The following is a 27,923-nucleotide window of genomic DNA, read 5'->3' as shown; positions in this document are numbered from 1 at the left end:
AGAAAATAGACTTTAAAATAATATTCCAAACAAAGAACTACCATCACCCCTCATCAATTCATTCAGTCCTGTGTAATTAATTCTCATTTCCTTAGGTCTTGAGTTAGTAACCTACTTCTTGACTGAAAAGTTAGGAAAAATCTGACTCAGTCCACTGGAATGGTCGAGAAGTTGCCCACTTGTTTAAGCAGTACCAACAGAAGTCTTTGCCCAAGAGTCTATTCTCTGAAGTGTCAGTAGTTTGAAATACCTGCAGGTTCTTTCCCACAGGGCTCTGAGAGGATCCTTCTTTGTTGAAGACACAAACTCTGGCTTCTAGTCAATTGCAGAGCCTACAGCCAAGCAAAAGGGTAAAACAAAATCTCTCTGTAGATGACAGACTTAAAATAGCTGTGGTATTGATAAGTTTTAAATGTGAAAGCTCTGATGACAGTTCTTAATAAGAATAAAGCAACAAGGTAAATTAGGTTGTTTCTATGGCATGCAAAACAGGAATTATAAAGTCAGTCCAAAAACCTCTTAGAGAAAATGTCTTTAAGGGTTATTTCTTTTGAAAGAAGACCGTGTTACATCTGGTTTATAAATATGGATGAACATAATTTGTAAAAAAGGAAAAATTCTTGATATAGTTCATATAATAATCCCGACTTAATACACTTAATGCCAAGAACGTAACAAAAATATACTAAGAATATCAAGTTAAGAGATTCCTTGAATCTGGAGTATTAGATGTCTGTATTTTTATAAAACTCCATTGGCCTAGAATACGCTAAACTCAAATTTTAAAAGTAAGGTTATCACTAAGTAAGCATTGTAAATAATAACTGAAATTATGACCAATAACACTATACTGTTATTGCCCAGTATTTGGCAATATCATCAGGACTCAAACAGAACCATATTATGGACAATGAAGACATTAACTAAATCTCTAGGAATGTCCCATAAATCATGCAATTTCTGAAATATTTATATCAATACCATTTTACCTGTACATATTTAAGTGAGGGAAGGCTGGGCATCTCTTCTGATTTGGCAGATCTTCCCATGAAATTCATTCATAGTAGCATATCAAAGAAACCTAATTATTTCTAGCACCTCATTATAAAAAGATGAAAGAACACATTTTTGTGATTTTTCCAGGGGCCCTTTGAATAATTTCAAAGAGAGTTTTGGGTGTTAAAAATATACTGAAAATTTTATTTTCTTTTTCTCTATTTAGGATCTGATTTTTGGGAAGGCAAAAATCTAACCCAAGGGGAGACCCTTGAGTTATCAGTGGTGCCTGAGAAATAATACCCATTTACTTATTTAACCAAAGTAACAATAAAACATTTTTAAAAAATGAACATAGATGGTAACATGATTGTAAAGAACCATAGCTTTTTCTTTAAGCACAAAAAATTATTGTGCTTATTATTTCTAAAAAGCACAAAAATATTCTGGTAAGATGAAAAAGTCTCTTATCTAGGCAGATTACACAGAGAAAAAGAATATTCATATTTTAGGTGATAGCTATAAACAGTAAACCTAGGAAACTGGTTGTTTTAATTTCTTAGTTGGCTCAAGCAAATTCTATGAAATAGGTCAGGTTAAACAGTGGGATTTTATTAGCTTACTGTTTTGAGGCTAAAAGAAAGTTCAAATCAAGGCACTGAAGTGCTGCTCTCTCCCTAGAGACTGGTATTCTAGGGCTGGCTGCTGGCAAGAAGCATCTACTTCTCTCTTCCTTCTCTTTCCGTTGAATTTCAGCTTCTTGCTTCCCATGGCTCTCTCTCTGTCTGTCTGAATTTCACTCTGCTTATAAATGACTCCAGTGATAGGCTTAAGACCTATCCTGACTGAGGTGGGCCCACATCTTCTTAACTGAAGTAACCTCATCAAAAGGTCCTGTTTACAGCGGGGCCCACAGGAATGGATTAGATTTTAAAAAATGTTTTTCTGGGGTACATACAGCTTCAAAGTACCACACTAGTCTATCAAACTTGAACAAACTTTGCTAACATATTAATCATTTCATAACTTTTCAGACTCAGATGTTATAAAGCATGGCAACAGAATTCACTTTCTATGTTCTCCTTCATATTCTGGAACAAATTTATACTTTACTTAACAATAGATCTTAGGGGTCCTTCAAGGTCAGATTGAATTTTATAATAATACTATGATGTATTAACACACAATGCTTTTATCATTGCTATCTTTAAATGAACCAATAAAGAAGCATTTAAAAATTTCTCAATTCCCATTTCCAGTACAGTAAGTATTTTGAGGGGAAGGACCTCAAAAATTTTTTTTGATGAATTTTGACAAATATATACATAAATATAAGATACAGAACTTTTTTTTATTACCCCAAAATATTCCTTATGTCTTTTTGCAGTATATCCTTTTTTCTACCTTGAGGTCTCCTTCTACTTTTTGGCACTATAGATTAGTTTTGCCTGTGTCAGTATTTCATATAAAAGAAAATCACACAGCCTCTACTCTTTGTATCTGGTTTCCTTCACTCAGCATGTTATTAAGATTCATCCATGTTTCTGTAAGTCATGCTGAGTAATACCTGTGTGATTATACCAGTTTGTTTATCCATTCATCTGTTGATGGACATTTGAGTTGTTTCCAGCTCTTGGATATTATGAATAAAGTTGCTATGACCATTCATGTACAAGTCTTTATGAGCATATGTTTTCATTTTCCTTGGGTGCATACCTGAAGTGGTTGGACCATAAAAGCAATTTCCTAATCATTGCTGTCACCAGTGGGTAGTAACTTAGCCCTAAACAACCCCCCCAAAAAACTCAGTTATATAGAGGAAAACTAAAATTAGAAAAGTAGAGAGTTGCAGAGTTCTCTTGCAGCTTCACATTCACCTCTGGGAGCCAAGAAAAGTTGTGATGGTGCTTAAGCAGCCCTTATGAGAGGTTTTGTTAGGTGTATTCATTCATCATCTCAGTGAAAGACTTCTAAAACTCTTTAATGGATACTTCCCCCACCTCCACCCCCCAAAAAAAGGTAAAAATCAGGTTCTCATTCAGTTAGAAAATGAAAACATTTAAAGAGTTAAAAAAAAAACCACCACAAATCATTTATGAGGAAACCAGGCAAATGTTAGAGCCAGTTTTCTTGTAAATTTTTATGACTTTATTTCAGCAAAATCACTAACTTTGTGGTTTCTGATTTTCACATAACTTGTACTATTTTGGTTTTAATTCAGCAAAATCATGACATTGGAATCAAGATTTTTAAAAAAATTGTGTTCCTTTGACAGTAATGCCAAAGTCAGGCATTTTGTTTATTAGGTTTTTTCCTTTTTAAAAATTCTGTTTGGAAGTTATTAGTGTTAGTCTGCTGTGGCAGTAGAAATTGGAATTGTCAAAAAAATTTCTTGAACACTTAGATTTAGAAATGAGTCATAGACTTTGCACATCAAACATTGTAACGGGATCTCATGGTAAATTATTGTTGTCATAGAAAATATATAATATTTTCATATCATTTTATAATTTGCTATCACATATTGTAGTTTTCACCCTCTCTTAAAACAATACCTCGGTTCACTTCTTGAGATCGTCTTTAATCTTTCCAATGTTGGGCTATTATAAAGAAAACCAAAAATAGCAGTATATGTTCGGACTAAACTTTGATCTTTGATGGCCTTAAAGTCTACACAAATCATTTTGGGGATTATTTGCTGGTGAATCTTTTTCATAGTTATGCATGGCATAGACAAACTCTAAGTTGGCCCCCATGGCCTGGCCCTCCTGGTGTTCATACCTTTGTGTATTCCTCCCCTGCTTCCTTGAGTGTGAGCAGGACCCTGTGACATGCTTCCAAAATGGTTGTACTATTTTACACTCATACCAGCAATGTTAAGAGTTCTAGTTCAACTATATCCTTGTCAGCACTTATAGACAGACTTACAAATTTTATCCATTTTAGTGGGTGTGTATCTCATGGTGGTTTTAACATACATTCCAAGTGAAATGATGTTGAGCATGTTTTTCATGTCCTTATGGACTATTTGTATATCTTCTTTTATGAAATGTTCAAATCTTTTGTCCATTAAGAAAAATGAGCTGTTGAGTTGTATTATTGAGTTGTAAAAGTTGCACATGTACTCTCACATACAGTCTTTTGTTAGATATATGTACTGTGACTATTTCCCCTAGTCTGTGACTAGAATGGTGTTTTTCAAAGAGCACAAGGTCCTAATTTTGATGTTGTTCAATTTGTGAGTTTTTATGGTTAGTGCATTTTGTGTTCTAATAAGTTTTTGTTCAGCCCAAGATCATGAAGATTTTCTCCGATTATTTTTTCTAGACATTTTGTAATTTTACCTTTTATGTTTGGGTATTAATCCCTTTGGGATTATTTTTTGTTTATGGTATGAGAAAGAGATTGATACTTCTCATTTATTTTATTTTTTTAAAGATTTATTTCTCCCTTACTCCCACCCTGCTGTTTTTGCTGTGTGTGTCCATTTGTTGTGTGATCTTCTGTATCTATTTCTCTTTTTGTCTTCTCTTCTCATTTTTTCTCCTCTAGGATTCACTGAGATTCGATCCTGAGGTTCCCTGTGAACTGTGCCACCTCATTTCCTGGTTTCTGCTGCACTTTACCTTGACTCTCCCCTTTGTCTCTCTTTTGTTGTGTTATTATTTTGCTACATGACTCACTTGTGTGGGCATTGGCTCACTGCGCAGGCACATGGCTCACAATGTGGGCACTCTTGTGGGCGCTCGGCTTGCCACGTTGGCACTCTTTGTGTGGACACTCGGCTCACCATACGAGCACTGGCTTACTGCACAGGCCTGCTTTCTTTTCTTCTTTTTCACCAGGAGGCCCCAGGGACTGGGGCCTTCCATATGGTAGGCAGAAAATTTTCGACAAATGGTGGTCCTGGATTAACTACCAACAATGGGTGGAGGCCCTATCGCTTGAGCCACATCCACTTCCCTCATTTATTTTTGTTTCTTTTTTTCATATAGATATGTAGTTAATCCAGGACCATTTGTTGAAAATTTTCTCCTTTCTCTATAGAATTACCTTAGTAACTATATCCAAAGTCAAATGACCATGTAAGGTGGGTCTAGTTTTGAACTCTCTATTTTGTTCCATTGTAACATACTTTCCAATGGACTTTTGTCCAGTATAACATACTTTCTTGATTACTGTAGCTTTTAGTACATCTTTAAATCAGGTGTATGCACCCTCCAAATCTTTTTTCTTTTCAAAATTGTTTTGACCATTCTTTTTTTTTTTTTTTCATTTTTATAGACATTTTATTTTTATTTTATTTTTTTTTTTTTTTAAAGATTTATTTACTTATTTAATTTCCCCCCCTCCCCTGGTTGTCTGTTCTTGGTGTCTATTTGCTGCGTCTTGTTTCTTTGTCCGCTTCTGTTGTCATCAGCGGCACGGGAAGTGTGGGCAGCGCCATTCCTGGGCAGGCTGCACTTTCTTTCACGCTGGGCGGCTTTCCTCACGGGCGCAAGTGCGCGTGGGGCTCCCCCACGCGGGGGACACCCTTGCGTGGCACGGCACTCCTTGCGCGCATCAGCACTGCGCATGGCCAGCTCCACACGGGTCAAGGAGGCCCGGGCTTTGAACCGCGGACCTCCCATGTGGTAGACGGACGCCCTAACCACTGGGCCAAAGTCCGTTTCCCTTTATAGACATTTTAGAACCAGCTTGTAAATTTCTACTAAAAAACCTTCCTGGATTTTGATTGGCAGATTTGACATGGTATTAATAACAGCATAGTCTTCCAATCCATGAACATGGCTCTCCACTTATTTAGATTATCTTTATTTTCTCTTAGCAATCATATATACTTCTAAATGGAGAGGTCTAGTGCATCTTGTTAAGTTTACTGCCAAGTATTTTATGTTTTTTGGTACTATGATAGTCTTTTAATTTATATATTTCCATTTATGTGTTGTAAGTATGCAATACAATTAACTTTTGTATCTTGTATCCTATGGCCTTGCTAAAGTCACTTATAAATCTTAATAGGTCTTTTGTAAATTCTTTGGGATTTTCTGTATAAACACCATGTCATGTATGAACAGGCACGGTTTTATATTGTCCTTTCCAGTGTATATGCTTTAATTTCCCTTGTCTCATTACCTTGCCTAGGACTTTGAGAGTTTCCATTCTTGCCCACTTTCCGTTCTTAGGGGGAATGTATTCAGTGTTTAACCATTATATGTGATGTTAGTTTAGTTTTTTGTATATGCTCTTTATCAGATTGAGGAAGTTTCCTTCTTTCATAGTTTTCAGGGTGAGGGTGATGTTTATAATTAATAGATGTTGAATTTTCTGCATCTGTTAAGATGATCATATGATTTATGTTAATTACATTGATTTTCAAATGTATCATCCTTGTAGTCCTGGGATAGACCCAATTAAGTCATATTGTATTATCCTTGTTTTATATTTGTTCGTATTTTGTTTAGGGTTTTTGTGTCTTATATTCTTGAGGGGTATTTTCTTGAAATGTTTCTGTCAGATTTTTTAGTCTGAGTTATACTGGCCTTGTAAAATGAGTTGGAAAGCATTTCTTCCACCTTTGTATTCTAAAAGAGTTTGTATTAAGTAGGTAATAATTTTCCCTCAATATTGGATAGATTTCACTATTGAAATCATCTGGGCCTGGAGTTTTTTTGTTTGTTTGTTTTTAAGGTGTTTGAGAGAATTCAATTTTTTAAAATAAAGGGCTATTTATTTATATAAATTATTATTATATTACATCAATTTTGGGTAGTTTTTTAAAAAGGAATTTGTCCAGTTTTATCTAAATCATAGAATTTATTGAAATAAGTTGTTCATACTATTCTCTTATTATCCTTTAATGTCTGTAGATCTGTTGTGATATCCCCTATTTTATTCAGGATATTAGTAATTTGTGTTTTCTCTTTTTTTTTTTTCTTGATTTCTCTTACAAGGGCTGTACCAATTTTATTAATATGTTCAAAGAACTGACTTTTGGTTTTGTTAATTTATTTCTATTTCTTTTTTCTGCTCTTTTAGGTCTGTTCTTTTAAATTATTCTTTTTGATTTTTAAAATTAATTTGCTCTTCTTTTAGTTTTTAATGTGGAAGCATTTTTAGATTTTAGATCTTCCTTATTTTCTCATATGCATTGAAAGTTATAAATTTCTCTCTGAGCACTGCTTTAAGTCATTCATACAAAATTTGATATGTTAGTACTCATTATAATTTAATTCAAAATATTTTCTAATTTCCTTTGTGATTTCTTCTTAATTAGTAGTTTACTTAAAAGTTTTTTTTTTAAATTTTCGCTCTCTTGTATGTTTTTTTTTTTTTTAAGATTTATTTATTTACTTTATTTTTCTTTTTATTTATACCCCTCTCTCCCCCAGATGGTTCTCTCATCTGACTGCTCATTGTTTGCTTGCCTTCTCCTGGAGGCACTGGGAACCCAACCCGGAATCTCCCACATGAGAGGCAAGTGCCTGAGTCACATCCGCAACCTGCAGGCTGCGGTGTCTGCTGGCTTATGGCATCTGTTCCTGGTGGCAGGGGCAGTGTCTGCTCATCTTCTTTTAGGAGGCACTGGAACCTGAACCTGGACCTCCGTGTGGTAGGCAGGTGCCCAACTGTTTGAGCCACATCTGCTTCTCTAGAAGTATGTGTTTTAATTTCCAAATGGTTGTGGATTTTCTAATTATTTTATTGTTATGATTTTTAAATTTAATTCTTTTGCAGTCAGACAACATACTTTATCGGATTTGAATCTTCTGAAATTTCTTGAGACTTATTTTATGGCCCAGCATATGGTCTTTCTTGAATGTTTAGCATGTGCCTGATGAGCTGCCCAGAACTGTAACCTCTGCTTTTTCTGCCTCCACAGCTCAGTGGAATTCCTGTGCTCTGCTCGAACTCTGGTTTTCTGTGTCGCTATAAGAAAATTGTTCCCAGGTGGGGGGGGGAGAACAGTTAGGGGCTCACCTTTTGAGTATCCCTTCTTTCTGGTTTTGTATTCTTGTGTTGCCTGTTTCTTAGTGCCTGAAAACTGCTGCCTCATATATTTTGTCTGCTTTTATGGTGGTTTGTAGCAGGGAGCCTAGTTCTGTTTCAGTAATTCTGTCATAGTTGGAGGTGGAAACTCCAATCATTTATGTCAGTGCCTACAATTGAAATTTGTTGTTTTTTTTCCCTTAAGTCAAAACCTGTATTTTTTGCATCAAGTATAAAGCTAATGAAATTTTCATTCATTTAGACATTTTTTTTGGTAGATGAACAATAAATACTACAAAGTTAGTTGTTTAACCTGAATTTTGTCCCTGTGACAATCTATACAACTGAGTAATATTTACTTTAAAATTTTTAGGTATAATTTTCTTCTCTTACTTTATTGCCAAGTAAATTAATAATTTCACTTTGAAGTCCTTATCCTTAACAGTAACCATTTGCTTCATTATTTTTATGCATCTTAAGCATTTAGCCATTCTAGAATCAAATTTCAAATTAATTTACGTTAAGGGGAACAAGTATAGCTCAGTGGTTTGAACACCTGTTTCCCGTGTACAAGGTTCTGGGTTCAACCCCCAGTACCTCCTTAAAAAATAAACTTACATTAAAACTCAGTTTTCAGCTGTTTTCTGTGATTGTTTTGCTATTAAGCCATATACATGAAATATTTGTGTTTGGCTAAATAAAGAATAGGTAATATTCTTTTAAGAACTATGATACCAGTGTTCTATATTAGCATTTATTTGTCTTTTTTTTTTTAATACTATGGCTTATTTTTGGTTTAATCAATCTTTTCTTAGTGCTTAACATGTCCTTAAATTTAATCCATTCCTGTTGAAGTGAACTCAGTGGAAGTAGATCCTTTTTTTAAAAAATTTCTCTCCCCTTCCCCCCACCCCCCCAGGTGTCTGCTCTCTGTGTTCATTCACTGTGTGTTCTTCTGTGACTGCTTCTATCCTTTTCAGCTGCACTGTGTTTCTTTTTGTTGCGTCATCTTGCTGTGCCAGCTCTCCATGTGTGTGGCGCCATTCTTGGGCAGGCTACATTTTCTTTTGCTCTGGGCGGCTCTCCTTACGGGGCGCACTCCTTGCGCGTGGGGCTCCCCTACACAGGGGACACCCCTGCATGGCACAGCACTCCTTGCACGCATCAGCACTGCGCATGGGCCAGCTCCACACGGGTCAGGGAGGCCCGGGGTTTGAACTCATGTAGTAGGCAGATGCCCTATCCATTGGGCCAAGTCCGCTTCCCAGTAGATCCTTTTGATGAGTTTACTTCAGTTAATGTATAGCCTAACTCATTTAGGATGGGTTTGAATCCTATTACTGAGTTCTTTATAAAAAGAATGAAATTCAGACCAAGAGATAAAACGCCACAGGAAATAAACAGCTGAAGTTCAACAGAACTTGGAAGAGAAGGTTCAGATGCCAGGAGAGGCTACCCAAATGCATTGCTCTGTGCTAAGCAGCCAGCTCCAGAATGTCAGTCTTCAGGAAGTAACATTGCCTTGATGAAGCCTTGATTTGAACTTCTCTTACCCTCAAAACTGTGAGCCAGTGAAGTCCCATTGTTTAAGCCAACTCATTGCAACAAGGAAGCTAAAACAGTGCAAATAATTTTTCAAATTTAAGCAGACCACCTTATTTTTAGATTTTCTTTTTTCAGCCTTTTTCCTTCTCTGAGCTGTACTTTCTTGTTTTTCCTTCTTTGTCATGATCACAGCTTTTACTCATTTTCAATGACCTGTATGGTTTAAAAATAAAATGTAGGGGAGCTGATGTGGCTCAGTGGTTGAGTGCTGGCTTCCCACATATGTGGTCCGGAGTGCAATTAAGAACAAAAAAGTAGAGTTTTCATTTAATGAACATAAATGTGCAAGGTGCAGGGCTAGTCATTTAAAAATAAAGAAAGAAATAAATATAATTGTATTTCAAGTGTACCAAGTTTCACTATATTTTCATAAAAAATCTAAAGTAACTAAAATATTTAAATTTTCATGTTTTTAGAAAGTTATTCTTTTTACATATTCAAAGTTAAACTGCATTTAAAATTTTTAAGATTTTAAATATATCTAAATACATATTTTATAAAAAGAAATTGTAATTCTAGCATTAACTGTTCCACTGATTACCAGTGTAAAAAAATTGGCTCATGCCTTACGCATGTTATGATTAGACGAGCACATAAATACAGTTATGAATTCTTTAATTCTGCACAATGTTCCTCAGCTGCAGTGTGCTTCTACTATGAGTCCTGAGCTCAATTATGAGTACCTTTAGAACCTTGAATTGGAACAGAAAGAAACCAAGTAATTGGATATTTGGCACCACTAGGAAACAATACTTCTGTTAAGCAAGAAATTTATTACATTCATGCTGAGAGGAAGGATTTGACAGATTAATTTGTCTTTTTGTTTGCCTAAGACCTTGTGCTGCTCAAATATTCTGTACTCTGAGGCAGTGTTCTTTCTGAAGTTTGCAGTGACACAACCCATAAACATTTATGACATTCTTATATAGTTGCCTTTTTTTTCTTCAAGGACATAGGAGGAAAGTTATGGTCAAGTGTTTTCCTGAATTCTGTGCAGTGTTAGTCACAAGAATTCATTTTTAGGGTTCCACTTTGTCAGTGCTGAATGTTCAGGTGCCAGGTGACAGAGGAACCCTATTTCTTTTAGTTAATTTATTTTATATGTATGCATTATTCTGTAGAACCTCTAAAGTGAGAAGCCCCTGGCAGAGACCTTTCTTGCCTGACTGTAAGGGTGGCAATTCAGTCAAATATTTGATGTATGAATGAATAACAAAAGGTGGATGTTTCATTTGTCATACTGCAAATTGTGGAACATTGTCACCAGTTCCAGGGAACTGTTAGGTGTTCTTAGTGTTTACAAAGCCTTAGATTATTAGCACAAATCAATTCTAATGCCAATAAGTTTAAACAGATTGCTCGGTGTGGTGATATGTTAAACCGGTGTGGTGATATGTTAAACCGTAGGAGTAAAAGTGATAGCATCTTTGAGTCAGATGAGGGACATAAGATATGACTCTCATTCCTTAAAAAGGAAACAAACATTTTTTCACTTCCGTATTATTTAAGGACCTCCATTCCCCACCTCTCCACTCCCCAATTATTGCACAACAGGCTAGAGAGAAATCCATTTGCTGTTGTCAGAATCTTCTACTGAAAGGTATTATATAGCACAGTGGTTCATAACATTGATTCTGGAGAAAGACTGCTTCAGTTCACCAACTTGGCTGAAGACAGGAATACTTCTAGCTAGTATAATTCAGATGTAGGTTAACTAGGTAAAAACATATTAAGGAAAGGGTGCTTCACCCTTTACCACTGCTATGAGGTTAACATCTCTGAGTTTTTTTGTGTGTGTTGTTAATAATAGCAGCACATATATCATAAAACTGGTGAGGATTACATGGCTATTACCTGTAAAGTGCTTAGAATAGATCCTAGAAGATAGTGAACACTTAATAAATGTTGGTATTTTTACTACTGTTATTACTATTATTATTAATCAGTAGCCTGAGCTTAGGGCCCAGCCATAAGTGCATGCCTCTACGTGGGATGGGGATAGACCATGGCAGGTCTCCTGGCTGTTGAAGTAAGGGCTTTTGTAACTAACCCTGATATCATTGCAAGGGTGGAGAGGTACTAGATTTCTGAGAGTGCATTCTAGTTATCTTTAGGACTTGTAGAAGACAGGGGAAACATGAGGTGTGAGAGCTGAGTAATGGACTAGGGCATGGAGAGTGTCTTGTAGCTACTGGGTAGGGTGAGTTTGCTTGGGTAAATAGATTAGAATAGTGGCTTTTTCAAACTTTTTAGAATGTGACCCCTGATAACAAGTAGATTCTGTTTACATTGTGACTCATCACACAAGTGCACACTGTATTTATTTCAGTATGTGTGTATTTGGTAAGTGATGTCACAAACACAAATTTCAGAAAAGTTTTTACCCTTACTTGGTGTGAAATATTTTATCTTCTTTTTTGTTCTATTTTGTTGTTTCCCTTTTAAAAAAAAAAGGTTAGTCCTGGCTTCCTACATTGACCTCATGTTCTGTGAAAGAGTTGTGACTTGTAGTTCAAAAAGTACTGATTGGATTAATCTTTTGAATACTGCCTTAGAAAAACACTTTAATGTACTTTGTCATCTAAGTGAATGAGACTACCCACCATCATCAGCAGGTGCTCTGAAGCAGAGGACAGAGACCTTTGCTTTCTCTTTGGCTCCCTAGCTGCTAGTGTCTAGCTACCCAGTTTATTTGGTCACTTGGTTTTCTTCAGATGGTTTCTTATACATGTAGAGTTATCTTCTATTTTAGATTGGAAACTAGTTTCTGAAGGGCAGGAGCTATAATCATCTATAATAATAGCTAACATACTAGTGCTTCCTCTGTATAAACAGTGTGCCAGGCACTGTTCTGTTTTATACACACTAATCCTCACCACAATCTGTGTATTAGGTACCATAATTATCTCCATTTTACAAATGAGTAAACTGAAGCATTCAGAATTTAAGTAGCTTACCCTTCAGTAGAGTTCTTCTGCACCTTAATGTCTTGTATAGATAGGATTTCATTAATAGTTATTGGACAAAATTATGCTCAATTACTGGGTTTTTTCCTTCATTTTCCTTATAACTTTTCCTAACACAAGTTTATTAACGTGATTAGAGAATAATAGAAATTGAAAGAAAAATGGTGCTGAAGTTTGTTTGAGGTAGTTTTAATTAGCCAAATTCATAATTTGAATAATGACTGTGCTTTGATCATTAATAATAAGGCCCTATCATCCTTTACCAGGCCTGGATTTGATGACAAATAATGTTGCAGAAATGCCTGCATATTCTTATCTCATTAATATACCAATTTGGGATTCTTAGTATGTTCTTTCTTCCTATTCCCTGCCCATTGTAGCAGCTGTTCTAGCCTGTCCTGCACCTCCTGAGTTGATAGTATTTCTGTCACAGTGTGAGTTTTCAAGTTGGTATGTATAATTTCTGCCAGAGCCTTCACTGCTGCCAGGTCTCAGGAGCTTGCAACTGATTTGTGGAGGAGGGAATTTGGTGCTTGTCACTGAGGACAGAACAAGGTGCTCTCTGTGGCTCTGATTTGTTGCAGGCTGAGTGTGAATGATGTCAGGCAGATCAGGGGACAGCTGATTCATTTGGGATCTGGGATTCCTCACTCTGCCTCACTGCTACCTCCTGGGTAATTAGGTCTTTTTTGAGGGGTTCTGAATATCTGTTTTTAAAGAAAAGTAGTTAAAGTTTTCTCTTAAGTTTGGGAAACCTTTATAAGTGTCATCTGGCTGGCAGGCTACATACCCCTTTCGTGAGAGAATTCCCTGCAAAGACGCCAGTGTGAGAGGGCAAGAACTTGAGTAGCCAGGACAATGATGAAACGGAGAAGAGCGAGACTGGGAGCACCATGCCTGCGGATTCAGTAAGGAGGCTGGGGGCAGTGACTGGAAACTGACAGATGTCAGGAAAAGAACTAATGCCAACTAACGTAGCTTCATTTTCTTGGATAAAGACTCTGTTTTGGAGATGTCTGTCAGGAAGAGGGCTGAGCTAGCTTCATTAATTCAAGGTCGAAACAGTAGTCCCTGGCAGAGGTATATGAAATTTCTAATTCTGAAAACTGATTTAGATGTCATTTTAGGGGTTCCTAGGTACTTGGGGAACCAAATTAACAATGAGGATAGATTTTTCCTGCCTTGAAAGCAAATGCTTATTTAAAATTGGTGTCATTGCTGTAAGTACAATCCGCATGAATGTGAGAAACAGAAGGAAATGAAAAGTAACCTCCTTTGACTGTAGAGTGTATTATATTCCTGTCTCTGGCCTATCAGCTCAGCAACTCAGATCTGCCCTTGTGGATGTAGGCTTGGGTCCTTCAAAGTGTGACCTGAATTTTTATTTCTATGTACTTTAGTAGGAGAGAATTTCAAAGCTGGGGAATGGAAGAAGGCTTCTACTTCAGGGTGACTTTTCTAAGCACTCACCTACCTGTATTTGATGATGAAGTGCCGAGTGAATTGAACAGCAAATTAGGGAACCAGGGAAAGAAGTAGCCTAGAATTCATGCCATCTGAATTATCTGTTTCAAACTACCTTTGCCTTACTCATTATAGTGTGGAGGAAGTGCACTTCAGATTTTCTTTCCCCATTACTTATTAATATAAATAGGCAAATAGAGAAGCTGCTTTCGTGGGCTACTTTTGGGCCATTAGCCTTCAGTATTCATGAATGTTCATTGATTGGATTAAAGATTCTAGTAGACAGACCTTGAAAAACAGAACTGGTTTGAAGTATGTCACTGGAGAATTTAAAACTTTTTATTCTCATACCAAGACAAAAAAGTTAAAAGACCATAAGAAAGAAGCCTCATGAACTAAAATGTCTTTTAAAATAAAGATGATTTGTTAGTAAAGTTGAAGTTGTTTTGTTGAATTTGTAGTTTAAGAAAACATAAGTATACTACAACAACAACAACAACAACAAAAGAAAACATAAGTGGTTCAGAAACCGTGCTTCCCAAAGATTGGTCCACTGACTTTGATTCTGGATTAGGAAAGTGGCCATAAAGAGCCATTAAATAATTTATAAATCACCTTAACTTTTTCATTTTTCAAATAATCCTTTTTAGAGTCTAGCCCTAGTGTCAAGTCAATTTGCAGAGTGGTAGTCAGGAGCAAAAAATAAACAAAATTTGGTGTTCATAGATTTCTATTATCCCAATTATATATTCATCAGAATGGCTAAACTTCATTTTATGTGGTAAGATTTAAGATTACAAAATTTTGCCTAAGCAATATTACTCAGGTTAACAATTACTAAATGTCTTATTGTGTGTTCTAATTATCTCTAGCTTGAGTATACTTGGGAACTTATTTTTAAAATATTTATTTAGAAAGTGAAATCTCTTCTTGAAAGTGAGGAATTCTAAATTATTCTTGTGATTTTTTTTTTTTTAGTATGTTGGGGTTGTGGGAATTTGGACATGCCTATAATTTTAAATAACTGTCTGCCCTCCCTTTTCCTGCCCTATTATCTCTCCATATTGTGTACTCATGTGAGAAATAAACTGAAGCAAGCTAGAGGGAGAATGAATAGAAAAGTAAATACTTCCTCCTAACTACTTATGTAATTAAACACAAGTAGTATGTCACCTTACCCACATCCTAAACAATCAACAATAACAATATAGGCAACTAACATCATTTTGAATCAAATGAGGTGCTAATATGATATTTAAGTAATTTTTTTAACTTGGATATAAAATACTGTGGTTAAATATGGTATTTGTATAGAAAGCCATGCCAATGGTATAACAAACTAAATGCTATGAATTTGTGAGTTATTGTTCATCATCTGTACCATATCCGCCAATGATCAACAAATTAGAACTCTATATTTACCACCTGTGTGTTTGCAATCTAATGAGTTATCCAGGAGTCTTCATGAAGACTTAACATATTAAAGGATTTGATTGTTTTTTTGGGGGGAAAAAGTGATATGGAAAACTAAAATTTAAGTAGAAGCACAATTTGTTACGCAGATGAAGTGACTTTTTAAAAAATTCTGTGGATTAAGTTTTAGTCTTTATTATTATTCTGTGCCAGCATTGGAAATTAGTTATGATATTTGGCCACTTACTTTTCTTGACTGTCTTGCCTAAAATTACCCACTTTGAATATGCTTCTTTTTTATTGAGAAATTGTCACTGATCCTGTTTTTTTCTACTGTGGTGCCTTGTCAGAATCGCAACTCTTTGCCGAGGATCTGAAGTAAACCAGCTTATGTTTTCACCCACATCGGCTCCATCCTTACCCCTCACTAAGGTCCCTTTTAGTGCTGATTGTGCTCCGGCTACTTCTCTTGCCTTTTTTCTGAACCCACGAGCCCACAGCAGTCCTGGCAGCCCCTGTTCCAGCCGCTCACTGCAGTGGAGGTAAGGAAACCTGCTATCATGTGAACGTGGGTCTTCATGATTGCTCCTGACCTAATAGGTAAACCTCATACCTCATTTCTTTATAACGGAGAGAAACTAAGTAAGTACTATGGCCCTGGCATAGAAAAGAGTAAAAGGAATTTCATAGCTCTCTGTTACATTCAGCATTTCAGTAGGAAGTAGTGTAGCCTATCAGTATTTACTTAGTAGTTTTGTGCCATCCTTATTGTTGGACAGCAGCCCTGTGACCTGATCACTCTGTAGGGAGAAGCATAGCATGAGAGAATGCTAGAGTTCTTTCAAGATTTAATAGTCTGGGAAACGGACTTGGCCCAGTGGTTAGGGCGGCCGTCTACCACATGGGAGGTCCGCGGTTCAAACCCCGGGCCTCCTTGACCTGTGTGGAGCTGGCCCATGCGCAGTGCTGATGCGTGCAAGGAGTGCCGTGCCTTGAGGGGGTGTCCCCCGTGTGGGGGAGCCCCACGCGCAAGGAGTGCGCCCCGTAGGGAGAGCCGCCCAGTGCGAAGGAAAGTGAAGCCTGCCCAGGAATGGTGCCGCCCACATTTCCCATGCCGCTGACAACAGAAGCGGACAAAGAAACAGGACGCAGCAAATAGACACAGAGAACAGACAACCGGGGGAGTTGGAGGGGGGGATTAAATAAATAAATCTTAAAAAAAAAAAAAAGATTTAATAGTCTAAACCTCACATTTTAGACAATAGGAAAATTTGAGTCTAAAACAGTTGTGATTTTTTGGATTGATAAAAATAGTCTTCCCCCTATTTCTTCTTGGCTTCCTACTCATATTCAACATTATTTGAGTATGTGCTAGGGCCCAGACACTATTCTAGGCATTGAGAACATATCTGTGAACATGAAGAGATAAAATTCCTGCCCTCAGGGGTCGAACAAGCTCAGGAGTAAATTTTGAACACATGGCTCTAAGGGCCACTGAGAACAATAAAGTAGGCCAAGGAGAGTAGGGAATGTGAGGGCCATCTTTTATATAAGATGGTCAGGTAGATCCTCAATGGTAAGTTGATATATGAGCAAAGACCTGGAGTGAAAATGGGAGATACCCAAAGGGAAGAATATTACAGTTTGTGGCTATAATAAGTGCTGATCTGGGAGTTTCTTTCATGTGTTCTTTGTGTAGCAAAGAGGCCAGTGAGGCTGGTGTGGAATAAGTTAGGTGGTGAGTGGTAGGAAATAAGGTCTGAGTTGTAGTGGGGAATCAGATTAAGTAGAATTTTAAAGGCCATTATATGAACTTTTGCTTTTATACTGAGAAGCCCACAGCCATTGGAAGATTAGAAGTAGAAAAATTTCATGATCTTAGATCAAAGGATTACTCTGGCTATAGCAAGAAGTATACTGTAATAATCTGTGTAAGAGACAATGGTTGTTGGAACCCAATGTGGTACAGGTGGTAAAAGTCATCAGATTTTGAATATAGAATTGAAAGAATTTGTTGATGGATTAAATGAGGGTTTGAGAAAAAAAAGAGTTAAGGATGATTGAAGATTTTGGGTTGAACAGCTAAAAAATTGAAGTTATGAACTGAGATTGGGAAATTGCAAGAGGTAACTAGACATTAAGTTAGAGATATGTGAGGTCTGGGCTTAAAAATACATAATTAGAAATTGTCAGCATGTAGGTAGTGTATAAGGCTATAGATTTGTGACATCATTCATTAAATGACTGTTGATAGAGAAGAGATGTCTAAGGATTGAGCCCTGGGGCAGTCTAATTTATAGAGGTTGGGGAGATAATAAGGAGTTAGGAAAGGAGAGGCTGAAAAGGAGCAAGCTGTTCAGGAAGGAGAAGAGAAGAACCAAGAGAATGGTACATTGGAAGCCAATTAAATTTTTTTCAAAAAGGAAGGTGTGGATAATCAATGGGTATATTTCAAGCATTTAGTTAGGGAAAAAAGTAGCAGAAAACTAAAATTTAAGTAGAACTATAATTTATTATACAGATTTGTGTGTGACATTATTTGATTTGAACTCTTAGGAGCTCAATTGGAGCAGTGTTGGACTTAGCATGGGCTGACTTTTCCCTGAACTTACCCCTTCCAGAAGTACTAGCCCTTAGTGTATGAGACTGACTAAGTTGGGTAGCGCCCACAGTCTAAGGTGTACGCAGTCTTGGCACTTGGCTTGAAATAGTATCTCTTGGTGCCTGTGGTCTCAGGATCCCTGCCTTGGAGCAATGTCTTGCACTTTAGGGGGAAAACAACTTATTAAAGGCCATGTTTTTTTTCTAGACTTGTTCACATGTTTGGTCACTCTATTAGTGTTTGATTCCATTCTTCTTTTGTTTCTCTCCCAAGCAAAGAACCAGTTCAGTAATAGGGCAAGATGATTTTACCTAGTTGTTTGCTAGTAATTTTTTTTCCCTTCTTTTTTTCTTTTTTTTTTCCCCCGGGTATTTTTGTATCCTTTAAATGTTCTTGAGCTTTGTTCTGGGATGCAAGTTAAGTTACTTGGATGTAGTTTGATCCTTTTGAGCTTTGCTTTTAAGCTTTGTTAGGTGGGACCAGAGCAGCATTTGAGGCTACTTTTCCCTTACTATTGAGGCAATACCTTGTGACTACGCAATGCCCCATGTTTTATGTGATTTTTCCACTCTGGCTGGTGGGAACGTGAGCTATTCCTGGCCCTGTGTGAATTCCAGAGAGTGTTTCACTTGCTTCTTTTCTTGGATAGTTTCCTTACTCACATGTGCTGATCTGTACTCAGGTCAAACTCAAGAGGAACCCTCTGCAGATGTCCAGAGTGCTCTGTACAGCACTTTGCTCTCTGGTACTCTGCCTGGCAAATTCTAGCCACTTTAGCCTTCCCAAAATCTCAATTCTGTCTCCTCAATTCAGGGAGACTGTTGGCCTCTGTTTGGATACTCCCTCCCTGGCCTAGCTTTAGGCCTGCTGGATATAGAAGTTTGGTGTTGGAAACATTCTGGAACATACAATGGTGTAGGTATACCGTCAGTTATACTGTAGTCTAGTCTTCATTGGTTCTTCATAAAGTGGGAGCGTTCACAGTAAGAAATCCTTATTAGAGTTTGGTGGTTTGGTATTGTTTATGAATTCCAAAAATAGGTATTGGATTATGTTTGTGAACACTTTTACTTGATTAAATAATAATTAAGGCTTTGATTGAGCCATATCAGTAGGATGTCGAGTTCCTGCCCCTCCCCTTGATAGACGGGGACTCACAGAGAAAATGGCGTGGCAGAAGAGAAAGTTAGAGTTTCAATCCTGGAGCCTAGGAAGTAAGCACACACAGAAGCAGATACGTGAGTAAAGAGAAGGCTCCATTAGATGTGGCAGAGGCCCTGGGAAGAGAGATGAGCTGTTCTTCTGGTAGTCCACAGCTGACCTTGTGGAGAGAACAGAGCAGCTGAACCCAGAGAGAAACAAGCCCCGGGAGAGAGACAAGGCTTTTCCCGGCCTACAGCTGATACTGGAAGAAGCTGGGACCACAGATCTGTAAGAGGAAGAGGAAGGCTGAATATCGACAGCCATCTTGCTCCAACATGTGGCAATAGACTTTGGTAGGGAAAGTAACTTATGCTTTATGGCCTGGTAACTGTAAGCGTCTACCCCAAATAAACACCCTTTGTAAAAACCAACAGTTTTCTGGTATTTTGCATCAGCACCCCTTTGGCTGACTAATACATAGAGTGATCTTTGTTTTAGAAGGGTTCTAGCTCTAGCCCAGTTCCTATTGTATAGGAATTCCTTCCATACAAGGTCTAGCAAAATGTCTTCAGTAACAAAGTTCACTACTAAAGCTTGCAACCATTTTTACTAATTCCATCCTCTGGCTCCTTCTGTGTCACATGTGTGAGAGGCTTTTAGTAGACTTACATGACAAAAGGGACAGGTGTTCCTTTGGCCTATCTCCAAAATGAGGCAGGCTTTGAAAACCCTTTTTGGCAGTGTTAAGATTGTCTCCTGCCAAAGAGAAAGCACTATTTCCATTTTACCAACACCTGCTTTTCTTGTCATTCTTTTTTTAAACAACCACTTTTTAAAGTAATTCCAAAAGAGGAAAGTATCCTGGTCCTTCTGCAACCATTTTTTAGCAAATTATTTGACTTCTTTTTGCTTCAGTTTTCTACATCATTAAAATAGGGAAAATAATAGTACTTCAAAGGTTATTGTATAGGGAAACGGACTTTGGCCCAGTGGTTAGGGCGTCCGTCTACCACATGGGAGGTCTGCGGTTCAAACCCCGGGCCTCCTTGACCCGTGTGGAGCTGGCCATGCGCAGTGCTGATGTGCGCAAGGAGTGCCGTGCCACACAGGGGTGTCCCCTGCGTAAGGGAGCCCCACGCGCAAGGAGTGCACCTGTAAGGAGAGCCGCCCAGCGCGAAAGAAAAAGTGCAGCCTGCCGAGGAATGGCGCCGCCCACACTTCCCGTGCCGCTGACGACAACAGAAGCGGACAAAGAAACAAGACGCAACAAAAAGACACAGAAAATAGACAACCGGGGGAGGGGAGGGGAATTAAAATAAATAAAAATAAATCTTAAAAAAAAAAAGTTATTGTATAGATTAAATGAGTCAATACATGTAAAATTAAGAATACTATCTGGCATATAAAAAGTGCTCAAAAAAAAAAAAAGATGTAGCTTACTGGTTGAACCCCTGCCTCCTGTGTACAGGGTTCCAGGTTCAATCCCAGGTACATCCTTTAAAAAAAAAAGTACTCATTAAAGGTTAGCTGCTAATATTAGTTTTTGTGTTGCTGCTGATATTGGAAAACTTACCTGTTACTGATTTTCAGCACTCCATTTTGCTTCCATTAGTTTTCTTTTTCTTTCATTAATTTTATTGCCCCACAAACAGCTCTAGGTATCATTCATTTTGTCCTGCCCTTGGAAGCTTTATTTCTGGCTCACTTGAGGCAATGGTAGTTGCATGCCCTCTTGAAAGATAAATCTTATTTGGCAAATTCCTTTAGGAGGGCCTTTTGCAGCAGCTTTTCTTCTCATAGCCCTGGGTGCTAGAGGAGGGAGGGGCCAGGGCTGATCTGGACTACCACAAGGGCTAGAGTACTGCTCTGGAAGAACTAGCACAGTAACGGTAGAGTCAGACACAAATAATTTTAAATGATAGATTCTTGGCATCGAAGATTTCATTTTTATGGCTTTGATTATATATTGGTGGTCAAGTATTTTCATTTTGTTTGAGGTGTATCTTCAGGACAAATTCCTCGGACTGGGACTGCTGAGTGAGTCAAAGAATAAATGTATATGTAAGTTTATTAGATATTTATTAGCTATTTCCCTCTATAGTGGTTATACCATTTCTCATTCCCACCACAGTGTATGAGTATTTCTATTTGCTCCAGCCTTGCCAACTATATGTATTGTCAAGGTTTTAAATTTTTGCCAATCTTATGGGTGAAAAATAGTGTCTCAATGTAGTTTAAATTTGTATTTCTTTCATGAATGAAATTGAACATCTTTTCATATGTTTAAGGGATAAGGGCGCAGTCTATCTTGAGTTTTTTAGTTAGATTAAAGATGGACCAGTGGAAGGTGGGACTGAAGTGAACAAATCCTTAAGTTTCCTATTGATTTTCCCATTGATTTTTGGGCAATTTTATTTGTGTTGATTGAATTGCCTCTGTCAAGAGCTTTGACCAGGGAAACGGACTTTGGCCCAGTGGTTAGGGCGTCTGTCTACCATATGGGAGGTCCGCGGTTCAAACCCCGGGCCTCCTTGACCCGTGTGGAGCTGGCCATGCGCAGTGCTGATGCGTGCAAGGAGTGCCGTGCCATGCAAGGGTGTCCCCCGCGTGGGGGAGCCCCACGCCCAAGGAGTGCGCCCATGAGGAAAGCCGCCCAGCGTGAAAAGAAAGAGCAGCCTGCCCAGGAATGGCGCCGCCCACACTTCCCATGCCGCTGACGACAACAGAAGCGGACAAAGAAACAAGACGCAGCAAATAGACACCAAGAACAGACAACCAGGGGAGGGGGGGAAATTAAATAAATAAATTAAAAAAAAAAAAAAAGAGCTTTGACCAACTGTGCAGACTACAGAGCTAGAGTCTTATCTCCTATTCCTGGGCCCAGGTTTTGCCCTTCAGGTTAGGATACTTTTTTGGGTTCTCAATTCTCTCTTTGAGGTAAGGAAACCACAGATTCAAGGCAGTTGAATGTACTTTGCACTGGAAAGCCTACTCAACATTCCAAGAAGAGAGTATTGACATCCCCCGGACTGAGTGCCCTATAAATAAAGCCCATTGTTTGCTTAGATAGTGAGGCTTTTCTGCTTTCTGTCATTTTGGAATTTTCCTTCTGGGTGCTCCAGGAAACAGCTTGTGTTTAGTATTGTATAACATTACAAAACTGAAGTGTTGTATTCCTTTGGTTTACATATCAGGGTTATTTATGAATTCTAATTTACCTTTTTAAGCTCCTCTATCATTACTGAGCTTAGAGACAAGCAGCAATTTCTTTTTTTTTTAAATTTGTATTTTCTAGGATTTATAAAAGACAAAGAAAATGTGTTCCTTGAGGAATATTAAAATGGTTCTTCAGAGTGAAGGATTTATTTCCCAACCTAATGTGAAGGTTATTATGTCTTCTAAAGAAATTGAGTTGGAGTCATTCATTTATTCACTCAATTACATTACTAGGCCCTCCCAGGGAGAAGAGGCCCAAATTGGCAGGAGGAAAGTTCCCAGCATATGGTAGAATAAAAGCAAAGAGAGAAGGCTTTTTATCTAGTAAGCTTTCAGCTTTATTGTAGCCATTCCCAGAAATTTTCAGGTGGTTGCTCTGTCTTTAGCAGAAATGGTTTTTAAAATTAATTTCAAAATTGCAAGAATAGTTCAAAGAGCTTTTCCCCCTTTGACCAAGGGGTCAAAAACTACAGCCCTTAGGTCATATGTAACCTGTAGTCCATGTTTGTGTAGCCCATAGCATAAGAATGCTTTTCACATTTTTAAAGGATGTAAAAACAGACAAACCAAAAAATAAAAAAAATCCCAAGGAATATGTGACAGAGACCATGTGTGACCTGCAAAACCTAAAATATTTACATGTTATCTAACCCTTTAGAGAGAAAGTCTTCTATGCCCTGCCTGACCCATTTGTGAATCAGCTCCTAATATATCCCATCACTCTTTAATGCTTTAGTGTGCACGTCCTACAAAGATATTTTCATAACCACATTATAGCCATTAAAATGGGGGAAATTAAACACTGATAAATACTATCATCTAATCCATAGGCTCAGTTCATATTTTGCCAAATGTCTCAATAATGTCCTTTATGTAATAAGAAAAAAAAGGATCTGATCCAGGATTACGTGTTACCTTTTTTTTTTTTAAGATTTATTAACTTTATCATTATTTTTATTAATCTCCCCCACCCCCCACCATGGTTCTCTCTCTGTCTGCTTATTGTTAGTTTGCCTTCTCCAGGAGGCACTGGAATCTGAATCTGGGACCTCCCACATTGGAGGTGAGTGCCCAACGGCCTGAGCCACATCCACTCCCCACGGGCTGCAGTGTCTAGTGTCTTGTGGCATCTGTTCATTTAGGCATCTGTTTGTTGAGGCAGGTGTGGCGTCTAGCTCATTGCAGTGGTTGTAGCATCTAGCTCGTTGCAGCGGGTACAGCATCTGCTCATCTTCTTCAGGAGGCACTGCTATCCATACCAGGACCTCCCATATGGTAGGTGACACCCAACTGGTTGACCCACATCCACTTCCCTTTACCATTTTGTCATTTCTCCTTAGTCTCCTTCAGTGTGGAACAGTTCTGCAGTCTTTTCTCAACTTTTATGACCTTGATACTTTTGAAAATTACAGTTCAGTTAGTTGACCTTCAATTTAAGTTGGTCTGATATTTCCTAGGTTATGCATCTTGGCAGGAACATCACAAAAGTGAAGCTCTTTTCTTCTCATTGCATCCCATCAGATGATACAGGTTTCATTTTGTCCCATTACTGTGAAGTTAAACTTAATCACTTGATTAAGGTAGTGTCTGGTAGTTTTCTACTGTTAAGTTACTCTTTTTCCCTTTGTAATTAAGGGTAATTTATGGGAATGGTTTTGAAATTATGTATATATCCCTATCTTCATCAAATTTTAATCCACTAGTTATAGCATCCAGTGCTGTTTCTTGGCTGAATTATACTGCGATTGTTTCCTAATTCTATCACTTTTTCCACATTCATCAGTTGGCATTCCACTATAAGGAAAAACTTTCTCCTCTCCCTATTCAGTTTTTCATGTCAGCATCAACTCAGGTTATAATGGGTTATAATCTATTAGTCATTATTTTGATGTTCAAGTTGTACTGTATTTGGTCAGGAAGAGTCCATGTCGGCTTCTGTGTCTTTTTTGGCATGTTTCTATCATTCTTTGAGTACTTCCTAACTTTCTGGTCCAATAAGATGTTCCTGGCTGGCTTTTTTTCTTTTAATATATATTTTTTATTTTTTTAAAGATACTTAGATTACATAAATTTTACATAAAAAATACAGGAATTCCTATATTCTCTGCTCCCCGTACCTCCCACATTTTCCCACATAAAAGACATCCTTCATTAGTGTGGGACATTCATTGCAACTGATAAACACATTTTGGGACGTTGCCACTAAACATGGATTATAGTTTACATTGTAGTTTACATTCTCACACAGTTCCGTAGGTTATGGGAAGATATATAATGGCCTATATCTGTCGTTGCAATGTTAGGTAGATCCCCAAGTCCCAAAAATGTGGCTGGCTTATTTTCTACCCTCCTTGACTTAGCTCTCAAATTAGCCATTTCTCCAAGGACCATGGTTTCTTTTAAAAAGGAAATTTAAAAGCCAAGATATGGATGCTAGGCATTGTTAGTAAAAATTGGGTTTGCCATTCCCAGACATCCTCAGTGGACAGAACTAGGGAATGTACGCATTTAACATATTCATACATATCTTTATTTCTTGATTTTTATATACTGAAAACCATAAGCTCACATTGATACCTCCAGTTCCAATTCTAGTTCATTCTAGTTCTCTACATTTGCATAGTCATAACTCCCTTCTTTGACAGTGAAAACCTCTCATTATCCTTGACTTATGTACTTATTTGGTCATTTCTTCCTTTATATAACCCATCTGTCTTTGCAACCACTGATCTCTGGTGCCCTCCACCTTGCTGGGTCTTCTGGTATCCCATAAAAAGCTCCCTGTAGCAGTTTGGTATGGTTTATTAATTCCAAAAATAGATATTGAATTATGCTTATAAACTGGTCTGTACCTGGGCATGATTAAATTATGATTAAGGCTTTGATTGGGCCACATCAGTAGTACACAGCAGAGCAGAGGAATTAGTTGGAGTTTTAAGCTGGAGCCTTGGAAGTGAACACACAGAAGAACACAGAGGAGCAGAGACTCCTCCTTTGACACAGCAGAAGCCCCAGGGAGAGAGACAGAGCCATTCACCTGAGAGTCTGCAGAGAGCAGAGCAATTGAGCCTAGAGAGAAACAGAGCCTCAGGAAGAGAGGAACCCAAGAAGCCTGAACTCTTGGCAGATGGCCGCGGCCATCTTGCCCCAACACGTGGCAATAGACTTTGGTGAAGGAAGTAACTTATGCTTTATGGCCTGGTAACTGTAAGCTTCTACCTCAAATAAATACCCTTTATAATAGCAACAGATTTTGGGTATTTTACATCAGCAACCCTTTGGCTAACTAATACACTCCCTAGTAGACAACCTCCTTACCCCATCAGTCTCTGACATCCCATGCTGGGTGCATCCTCTCCCCAACCACTTGGACACCAGCATCATCTAATGGCTTCTGTCCTGTTATTCAGAAAAGAAGGTAAGATTTTTAAGTTTAGTAACTACATCAGATGGTACCTCAGGGGCCTGCATTTAAGAACAGCAACTTTATTGACATATAATTGATCTACCCCCAAATTTACCAATTTTAAGTGATTTAATGATTTTCACTAAATTTATAGACTTGTGTAACCATCTTCATGTTCCAGTTTTAAAACAGTTCTGGGACGTGGACTTGGCTCAATGAATAGAGCATCCACTTACCACATGAGAGGTCCACAGTTCAAAGCCAGGGCCTCCTTGACCTGTGTGGAGCTGGCCCACACGCAGTGCTAATGTGCGCAAGGAGTGCCGTGCCACGCAGGGGTGGCTCGCCATAAGGAGAACCACCCAGTGTGAAAGAAAGTTAAGGCTGCCCAGGGATGGCACTGCACACGTGGAGAACTGACGCAGCAAGATGACTCAGCAAAAAGAAACATAGATTCCTGGTGCCGCTGACAAGAATAGAAGCGGACATAGAAGAACACACACAGAGAACGGACAACTGAGACAGGGAGAAGAAAATGGAGACAAAAAAAATAATAATAATAAAACATTTCTATCTCCCCTAACAGTTTCCTTGTGCCTATATACAGGTAATCCTACTTCCACTCCAAGCCATTGATAGGCTTTTTGGTGCTCTAAATTTGTCTTTTCTGGACATTTCAAATAAATGGAATCATACACTTTGTCATCTTCTTTTAATGTATCAACATTTTTATTAATTCAACCTCATTTGATAGTCTGACCACAGACAATTGATTATTTTCCTTTAGAATTGGTAAAATCAGATATATATATACCATCAAAAATAAATATTTACTTAATGTGGTCTTCCCTGTTTATAATACCAAAAGTTTTTCTTCTCCCAAATTAAAGGTTCTGAGAAAAACTCAAGACTGCTTAGAATAAAAAGTCGATATAGGGAAGCGGACTTGGCCCAGTGGTTAGGGTGTCCGTCTACCACATGGGAGGTCCAAGGTTCAAACCCTGGGCCTCTGACCTGTGTGGAGCTGGCCCATGTGCAGTGCTGATGCACGCAAAGAGTGCCGTGCCACACAGGGGTGTCCCTGCGCAGGGGTGTCCCCGCGCGCAAGGAGTGGGCCCCATAAGGAGAGCCGCCCAGCACGAAACAAAGTGCAGCCTGCCCAGGAATGGCGCCGCACTCATGGAGAGCTGACACGGTAAGATGATGCAACAAAAAGAAACACAGATTCCCGTGCTGCTGACAACAACAGAAGTGGACAAAAAAGAACACGCAGCAAATAGACACAGAGAACAGACAACTGGGGCCGGGGGGTGGGGAAGGGGAGAGATATAAATAAATAAATCTTAAAAAAAAAAAAAAGTGAATATAGCAGAGCCAATGTACTTCAAGTGATTGAGTGCCTGCTTCCCGTGTCTGAGGTCCTGGTGGCAATCCCTGGTACCTCCAAAAAAAAAATCCATACTCCTAAAACAATGATCTTGCAAAATGATGTGGCAGACTGCTTAAGCACACTTAGACTAACAGGAAAGTATATTCAGTAAGAAGGACATTTGAAACATGATCATAAACTTACATAAAAATTTATAATGACTCCTTTCCTTAATTTACTTTTAGCTATTTCATAAATACCATAAGAGAAATTGGACAGTTTATGATGAAACTTAGCAAACTTTTTTTTTTACTTTAAAGATTTATTTATCATCCCCTCCCCCCATTGCCTGCACTTGCTGTCTGTTAGTTGTGTGCTTGTCTTCTTTTTAGGAAGCACCGGGTACTTAACCTAGGACCTCCCATGTGGGAGAAAGGTGACCAATGGCTTGAGCCACCTCTGCTCCCACTTGTTGTGTCTCTCATTGTATTTCCTTTTTGTGTCTCTTCGTTGTATCATCTCGTTGCATCAGCTTGCTGTCTTGCTCATCTTCTTTTAGGAGGTACTGGGAACTGAATCTGGGACCTCCCATGTCGTAGGCAGACACCCAACTGCCGGACACCCAACCGCTTGAAGCACATCTGTTTCCCTTAGCAAACTTTCTTTTTCCATAAAACTTCTAGGGAGTGGGGTGGTTCAAGCAGTTGAGTGCCCACCTTCCACATGGGAGATCCTGGGTTCGGTTTCTGGTGC

The 27,923-nt window shown here is 38.3% G+C and overlaps 1 protein-coding gene across 9 annotated transcripts in view; it reads left to right on the top strand.

Annotated features, from left to right (window-relative positions):
* MAST2 (microtubule associated serine/threonine kinase 2) overlaps nt 1–27,923 on the top strand; it is a 236,912-nt gene that overhangs the window by 127,194 nt on the left and 81,795 nt on the right. The window contains exons 1-2 of one of the 9 annotated variants that reach the window (XM_058303656.2): nt 13,328–13,465; nt 15,785–15,976. The exons of 7 other annotated variants lie outside the window; for them this stretch is intronic. In XM_058303656.2, coding sequence (XP_058159639.1) covers nt 13,416–13,465; nt 15,785–15,976 — 242 coding nt within the window. In that variant the 5' untranslated portion in view covers nt 13,328–13,415. Of the gene's footprint in view, nt 1–13,327; nt 13,466–13,554; nt 13,638–15,784; nt 15,977–27,923 lie in introns of those variants that run through there. One more of the 9 variants, XM_058303655.1, reaches the window with a different exon arrangement.

The sequence above is a fragment of the Dasypus novemcinctus genome, chromosome 9 (assembly GCF_030445035.2).
Source record: "Dasypus novemcinctus isolate mDasNov1 chromosome 9, mDasNov1.1.hap2, whole genome shotgun sequence".
NCBI classification, from domain to species: domain Eukaryota; kingdom Metazoa; phylum Chordata; class Mammalia; order Cingulata; family Dasypodidae; genus Dasypus; species Dasypus novemcinctus.
Note: the sequence above shows the minus strand (reverse complement) of the source record. Positions and strands in the feature narration are given on the sequence as shown.